This window comes from Bidens hawaiensis, unplaced genomic scaffold (genome assembly GCF_021521415.1).
Source record: "Bidens hawaiensis isolate Kalapana, Puna unplaced genomic scaffold, B.hawaiensis_p1.1 tig00028938_1, whole genome shotgun sequence".
NCBI lineage: Eukaryota > Viridiplantae > Streptophyta > Magnoliopsida > Asterales > Asteraceae > Bidens > Bidens hawaiensis.
This window is the reverse complement of record NW_027494752.1, coordinates 94105-102408: the sequence shown is the minus strand read 5'-3', so window position 1 is coordinate 102408 and position 8304 is coordinate 94105. Positions and strand designations below refer to the sequence as shown.

General features: G+C 36.5%; 1 protein-coding gene across 1 annotated transcript; it reads right to left on the bottom strand.

Annotated features, from left to right (window-relative positions):
- Positions 1-2308: 2308 nt before the first annotated feature.
- LOC143577917 (methyl-CpG-binding domain-containing protein 9-like) lies at positions 2309-5204 on the bottom strand. The gene is made up of 7 exons (XM_077061630.1): positions 4939-5204; positions 4584-4859; positions 4180-4509; positions 3990-4088; positions 3484-3894; positions 2674-3396; positions 2309-2593 (listed from the first exon to the last, which is right to left on the bottom strand). Exons 1-7 carry the CDS (start codon positions 5134-5136, stop codon positions 2309-2311), a joined length of 2322 nt encoding a protein of 773 aa, XP_076917745.1. The 5' UTR covers positions 5137-5204.
- Between the last annotated feature and the right edge of the window lie 3100 nt (positions 5205-8304).

Below are 8304 nucleotides of genomic sequence, written 5' to 3'. Positions count from 1 at the left end.
GGCATTTCCGTTGTAGGTTGGGGTGTGACACCTAAGCCCCAACGTATTCACCCAACTGAACAATGCCCAAAAACTACGTAGCTAGCTTTACTTTTGATTTACGAATAAGGTTGGTGTCTAGCGACATGTCAAAACGAAACTTAAGAAAACCCGGATCCGACAAATGAACGGATTTTGTTCTTGATAAACGATCGAGACTGGTGCGGTGAAATCAAACGACCGAACAAATAATATAAAGAAAATACAGATTATGAATGATCTAGTTATTGGTATAAAATGATGAAATATATTAAACGAACCGACCCCACCCAAGGTGAGCTCCCCTTGGGTGGGTGAAAACACCATACATACACACACATACAAAGACAATGCATGTCCTATTTATAGCTAAATATAGATAATCTAGAAGCCTTTCTCCACATTGAAGCTAAGCGCGTGCACCGAAGCTCTCATCTCATATCCGGATTTCCTGTCCACTTTAATTATTAACTTGACCATAATATATTTAACGGTTTGGTTCTTTTGGTATCGTAAGTCAAATTTTTGGCCTTACAAATATATTCAAAATAAAACTTTGATCAGTGGATTTATTTCCAATAAATACATCAGTAATTAGGCTTCTTGTTACTAATATAAACCAACCATGTGTGCTTCTAATTGCTCATACTCTTGTCTCTACTAGAAAAGTCAATATATCCAAAAGCTTATTTCTTCCTCAAAACCTCCCTTATCAACAAAATGCAAAATATGCAGAAAACCTTTTGGTTGATAGTCCATTGCTTACATATAGGACAATGTCAGTTTTCTTGCGGAATTTTAAAAAAAGGGATGTTAATTCAGCCTGTATGTGTGAAACAACGCATTACAACATTCAATGTCACACAACAACACTTTACCATTATCTTGGTTAATGCCACATCTTTGCAGATTTCGGCTTTCAATGGCATTTTAGAGATTTCTATAGAGCCTAAGAGTTCTTTTAGCTCCGTCTCTACCTCGCCATTAAACTTCCCGTGCTTGATATATTTAGAAGACTTCTTCAACAGTGGGGTTTCCTGGATTCATTAAAATCACTCCTCAGTTGTAAGGCTCCAAAAAGAAGAAATACAATAAAGAACCCCTTGATGCAGATTCAAAAACAGCAGTCCGAAAATTCTGAGGATGCCATGACGCAGATTCATAACAACGGTCCGAAAATCCAGAGGACGCCATGATGCAGATTCAAAAACAACCTCAATCTCATCCGATTTTAAGTAGTTACCTACGAGGTTAGAAAAGTCCATTTCGCTTTCTTAATTGCAATGTGTGAAATTTTCAAGCTTAGGCTCATCTCCAGCTCAACTCCTTTGTTATCTATTATCTGTTATATTTATATACATGTATACCTATTGCTAAATATACATAAAATTAAAACTTTATGTATAATAAAATGTATATTATTATCATAAGTTGTAATGCCTAATGTTATGTAATATATATTTTGTTGTATAAAATATTTTTTGGCCCAAGCGCGTTTAAGATTGGACCGGCTTGATCTTCTATTGAGCCAGTCTCGAGTAGCTCATGAAATGGCTCAGCTCGTTTACACCTCTACAAACCGGTGTCTTAAAATGTGAATAATATATTACCCTCATACATTGCCATTGAGGCCATATTACCAGATCTATATCTTCTTGCTAATCAACAATCTGGTGAGGGATTCTCTTTAGTTTGAAGAAAGGTTATAAAATTCCTTAACAAAAACTTACTTGTAGTCAAGTTAAAAGTGCCCACTTTTTCAAGATATAATAAGGCTCATCATATCAGACGACATTTCAATACGCATTCCACCAGAATAATTAACATTGAGCGACTCGGTGATCTTATCATAGGCTACTAAAATGTGAAGCGCTCACCCTGCAGTACATCCATAGACTCATAATATATTTTGACCCATTTACTTTTGTATTTCTTGATTTGGGTCAACGGCCTTAAATTTTTAAGAAATTGATCTTTTGGTCATCGAACGTGGAAGGTTAAAACCTGGACATGGATTTGGAAATCAAATGCTCAATGTCTTGTGTAACAAAAGCCCATTTTAGACCCTTCTGCAACAAACCCTTGTTCATACTACTATGAAATGGCAACATACACCATCTTTACAAGTTACGACAACAAGTAAAAGTTACATGATTCCAAATAGGTGAAGCATGAAGATGAATATTATAATTTATGTCTGTTCTACAACACCAATTAACATACCAATATTTGAAACCCAAACTTATAAAAAATAAAAAGAGCAAGAATGTGAATATGTAATTCATAGATCTCATGCGATATCAGTTCTTTTTAACTCGTTTTTGGGTTTCTCTGGCTTCATTTGACTCTTAGTTTTTTTCTGACGATTGTTTCTTTTTCTTCGGCTGTTGTCATCGGAGATTGTGGTGGTTTTTGGGTTTCTTATAGCAGCATCAAGTGTGTGGATGCGAAAAGAAAGCGCGGCAAAGGTGGGTGTGTTTTCAGCAACTGAAACAGAAGACCAATACCACCACCAAGTGTTGTTGACATACTCTGTCTTGATCATGGCTTCCAGTGCTAAAGTTGCATGTACAATCTGCAATGCAAATATGAATAAATTTTTCAAGACGGTCAAAACAGGTTTGAGTTATTTTGAATAATAAAGATAAAACATACCTCGTGTATTGTAGTAGCAGATTTAACAAATTCACACCAACCAGTTCTCCACTCGTGAGCTGTCATCGACTGTCTTTTTGCTCCATCAGGCAGTGTGGCTTCAACATCCAATAAATTTATCAGTAATTGCCTTAATATAGGATGAGGTGTCCCCAAAACTCTGATCTCACAATTCAAATTCTTGTGGTGTTTAAACTCAACACTCGTGAAGAATGTTACATGGCATTTGGTACAGTGATATCTTGATGGAAAAATGGGTTCCAGACAATCACATCTATTAAAAGCATATTGGGGCTCAAGAAAACCAGCTGCTTTTGGATCAAGACAAATATGAGAAGGAAATCTGTTCAAGCTTGTAGAACAAACTGTCTCGCTCTTGATTCGGGAACGCTGACCACTTTGCGACATTGTTTCTTTCCACAGCAAGATGGAATCTGTTAACTCTGTTTTCTGTGGATCATTAACTGTCAGATAACCAATAAGGTTGCCAATATCTTCCTCAGAATGGAACAAATACCATTCACCATCATTGGTGTGTTGTTCCGGCCCATTTACGACTATCCCCCTGGCGGTGCCTAGAGAGGGAAAGCCCCAATATACTCGCCCATGAGAGTCAACACCCAAAAACTTATTGGCTGGCTTTGTTTTTGATTTATCAATATAATCATGAATAAGCCTGGTGTCTACCGACATGTTAATGAGAAACTTCAGCAAAAATATTTTCTGCACAAAAATTCAAATGAAACTTTCATCAGTGATTTAATTCAAACAAAAATAGATCAATATTTAGGCTTAATATAATAAATAAACCTGGTGTGCCTCTAATTGCCAATACTCGGTTTTCTCCAATGCCGCCAGCATATCCAAAAGCTGCTTGGTTTCCTCACAACCGTCATTTTCCACAAGTTGTAAAAAGTTAGTGCCTTCTGGTGGATCGTCCATTAGCTTTTTACAATCAGGACAATACCAATTGTCTTGTGGGATTTCTAAAAGAGGGGGAGTTAAGCAGTATGTGTGATACTCCGCATTACACCATTCATTGTCACACAACAAGACTTTATCATCGTCTTGGTTAATGCTACATACTCTGCAGAGCCCCGCTTCCAGAGACAATTTAGGAATATCAATAGAAGCTAAGAGTTCTTCTAGCTCCTTATTTACCTCGCCATTAAATTTCCCATTCAAGCAATATTCGGCAAACCTCATCAACAGTGGGGACACCTGTGCATTCATTAGAAAAATCACCCTTAAAGCATAAGGCTTCCAAAAGAAGAGATGCAATATAGAACTTGACCAGATAGGACATCTTTACAAACCTCATTTTCATATTTAAAGGTGAAGTCCTTGGACATATCATCTATCAACTTCACCATTCTAGATGAATTCGCATGGCTCTTCTTTAAGTTGACCCACAACTACAAATTATGAATCATCAAAAACGGGTGAGCGTGCCCACAAATAATAAAAATAAACAACGACCAAAAGGCTGAAACAATAATATCTAACCTCCCTAACATCCTCAAGAAAAGCTTGTGGTGAACCACAATACGCATCGTGAAGCAATCTTAAATCGACAGTGGGAAAATCCAGAGGGCGCCTTGACGCAGACCCATAAACAACTTTAATCTCATCAAATTCTAAGTTGTTCCCCACAACGCTAAAAAGGCCCCTTTCATTATCATAACTAGCAGCTACCTCGCGTAACACACTTCTGCACTTCTTCATTATAACTTTAGAAATCAGAAGCTCACATGATCGTTTTTCGTTCTCATCAAATGATAACGGCCTCTCTGATGCCTCAGCTACTACTCTTTCTAAAACATCAATCACAGCCCTCTGTTTGGAACAATAAAAATGTCAATGAATACTCATCAAAGATTACTTTGTTTCAGAAAAATGTCATGTATTACCTTAGTGGGGCCTGATGCATTGCCCTTGTAAACATCTTTCGAGATGGAAGCTTCCAGTTTGTCCTTCGCCCAACCAGGTAGGTTTTTACTTAAAGCCTCACGCACGCATTTCCTAATATTCGATCCAACATTTGTGAGTAGCTTGTTTACAGGATCAAGCACTTTTGCCCACTGTGGAATACTGCCATCTGAATAGTCCCCCATATTCTCCATAGACAAAATGTTCCTTGCACTTTTCAGTTTGCCAAATACATTATTCACAGCACTTCCAAGGAACTAAAAGGGAAAAAAAACAGGCATTACCAATCAATTTAGTTGCAATAACTATGAATTAGCCAAATATAAATCTAGCTACCTGAGCATCCAAATCAATGCCTGTGGCATTTGTGGGTGAGCTATGAAAGATACCACAATCACTTAGTAGACAGTGAATGAGTTGACTCTTATTGCTATCAGCAATCTTTGCAGAACAAGGTCTTCCTCCCATTAGCAAGTAAGCCATTATATATCTCCTAGCCACTTCTGGCCAAGTCAACTTGTTAATTGGAAGCATACCGAATTCTATCTCAACCGCTAATTTTGCATTAATCACTGAAGCTAGTATGTCGAGAAGCTCCCTTACTAGCTCGGGAAGCAATTCACTATGAACAAATCTTTCAAGTTTATCCAGTGTTGATGGTTTGTCAACCCCATATGGTGACACACATATAAGCTCTTGCTCAAGCTCCTCAAATAAGAATGCCTCTTCCAATCCAATAAATTCTTTAAAAGTATACAGGAAATCATGCACCTCAAGAAGATTTCCTACTGCTTGAGAAGAAAGCCTGGAGCTAATTAAACCTCCTTGTGGAAACGATTGCTTAATGACGACATTCTCTTCGTTGATTCCCATGATCTCTTAATTTCAAGCCTCCTTATAATGCAATTTATCTACAAAAAGAAAAAAATAGGTCAATGCAATTGAACTGTAGTACATCAACCTCGGAATTGTGGAAACGATGTATGTTTTCCAAATATGTAACTACTAATTCAATTACGGTTTACATATATAAGATCAGGGAGATTTCATCGTTACCAATTAAACAATCTTGAAAACAGAATAACATGAAGTGAAACAATGCCATATGAATGAAAACCTAGCTTTAATAAAGCAAAGAGATAGCAATCGGTTACTACTACAATTCGATAGTATTCAAATCACATACTATAAAACATGATTCAAGAGAGGAAACAATCATCAATCCTTAATTACCCCACTGATTATAAAATTTGCTATCATAAAGATCAACAAAGCAGAACTGATCTACTGATTTTCGTTGAATTAACTGCATTTATTATTACAAAACGATTCAGACGTTCTACATCGAGAATACCCGATCTTACGACAAGACATGAAAGAACACTTAGCAATAAATACAAAACACCAGATGTTAATGGATTGATCAATATATATACAAAGAGAGCATTCACTGCTCACCTGCGCCGTTCTCTACTTGGATCCGCCGCTTGTCTCGCAAAATAGGGTTCTGGCCTCCCTAACCTAAGAGACACATTTTATAGACACGCAGAGGGTATTATGGTAAATGCATAAAGTTTAGACCAATTTGACAATTAAATCAATTACCAACATACACACTAGAGTAGGTCTAGGAAGGGTGAGACGATGGCAAACCTTACCTCTATCCCGAGGATAGAGACGCTGCGCCCAGAAAGACCCCGGCTCAACCAAATAAATCAATTAATACGGCAGAATAGAGAGAACATGATTCCTTCACTCCATCATGCTCTAACGGCGTCCTTATTAGAAATATTCTGAAAAGTTCCCTTAACTGTCATCCATTTTACATGCAAGAATAAATAAGGTTTGCTTCCGGGTGCTTAATGCATTTTACTCGTACAAATATATGGATAACATTGAAATGTATCTTTAATGATGATGACGATGTTGTTCTGTCCTTTCATACTAATAAACTTCTAATCTTTCTTAGCATATATGATTTTACTATGATATAGATGCTTGGTCATTTTGGAGAGCTGCAGTCCATGGGCTGTTTGATTACTTGGAAAATTCAGAAATTAAATTAGGGAAAAGGTGTGGAGGGGACTTAAACCCAGGTTTCATCCCCAATAACCCAAAGAACGAGCCCATCACCACTACACCAACATATGTTTTTGTTATTTATCTCACATCTAAACCAATTTAACATACCACCAGATATAACTTATAAGTTACTATTATGAAGAGGTTATGATAGGTCATATTTTGCAATGCAGAATGTTACTTAAAAGAATTCAAATAATGTTTTGACCATTTGAATAGCCTAAATATGGTGTTTTTTGAATCATATCCACCAAAGTATCTAATTAAGATTAATTGGTTTCAAAATAAATATGAACTGAAAACCAAATTTTGAATTCAATTTGGTTTTACAAATCTAAATATGAATTCAATTTTGTTTGTGAATCTAGCTACGAAAATTTCTAAACCAAAGAAACAAGCAAAAACCAGGAGAGTGTGAAAATAAAGTTTTTACCAACCTCACTGAACTGGTCAGACTTCCTTGACAGGCTATTTGATCCAACTTGATCAAAGATATTAAATCCAGCTATGTATGTAAGATGTACATCACTAGTATTCTCATGGTATCGAGATTGAAAAATTGGTTCTAGACAAGCAAGCATGCGCCGTTTCGCCACGTTACTTGTTTCTTTTCTTTTCTTGTTTTTTTTTTTTTGGCTTCTTTAAACATTTGGCTGCATAAAAAAACTGTATCAGGCCTGCCCTGAAGCAAAAAAAAGAAAGAAAACAAAAGCCTTTCTAACAAGATAATTAGCAATTAGGGGAAGCAAATCTGATCAAGCATGTACAATAACAGAGTCGGTAAGGCTCAGAACTACTTAGCTAGTTAGCTAGCTTTGTTTTCATTTGAGAAAAATTCTTACGAATAAGGTTGGGGTCTAATGACTTGTCCAGCCCACTAGAAGCTTGTGCAGGAAAATTTTCTGCATAAAAACAATTAAAACTTCATCAGTGGATTTAAAACAAATAAATCACAATCGCGGAAAGATAAGTGATACATCAATCTTTATGCTTTCTGTTATAAACCAAACGTTATGTGCCTCTAATTGCGAATATTCTACCAAAGCAGTCGGTATACCCAAATCTTAATTTTCTTCTTCACAACAGATTTTATCTACAACTTGTAAAATATGAAAAATGAGTTTTGGTTTATTCCACTAGAGAATTACAAGTAGGAAAATATCAGTGATGGTTGTAAAAATCATGCCTAGGTGCTGATTAATTGCTAGTCGGCACCCCACTGATTAGTCACCGATTAATCGTTATTTGGTCATAATCAGTCAAAATTGAAATTTTAGATATAAAAATTGGTATATATATGCATATTTGAAAAATTACATGTAAGTTGCAATCCGAGCAATCCTGATTAACCCAATCAATTGCGATTAATCGCTAGTACTTTACCCACCGCCCGACTAGCGCCTAAAGACTAAAGAGTCATATAAAACTAGTTACCTTGTGGATTTTTAAAAGGAAGGGGGTTCAAGTAGTATGTGGGGTACTCTGCATTAAACCGTATCATCATCATGGTTGATGTCACATACTCTGCAGATTCACACATCCACTAGCAATTTAGGGGTTTCAGTAGAAGCTAAGAGTTCTTTTAGCTCCAGCTCTACCTCGGCGTAAAACTTTCTGCTC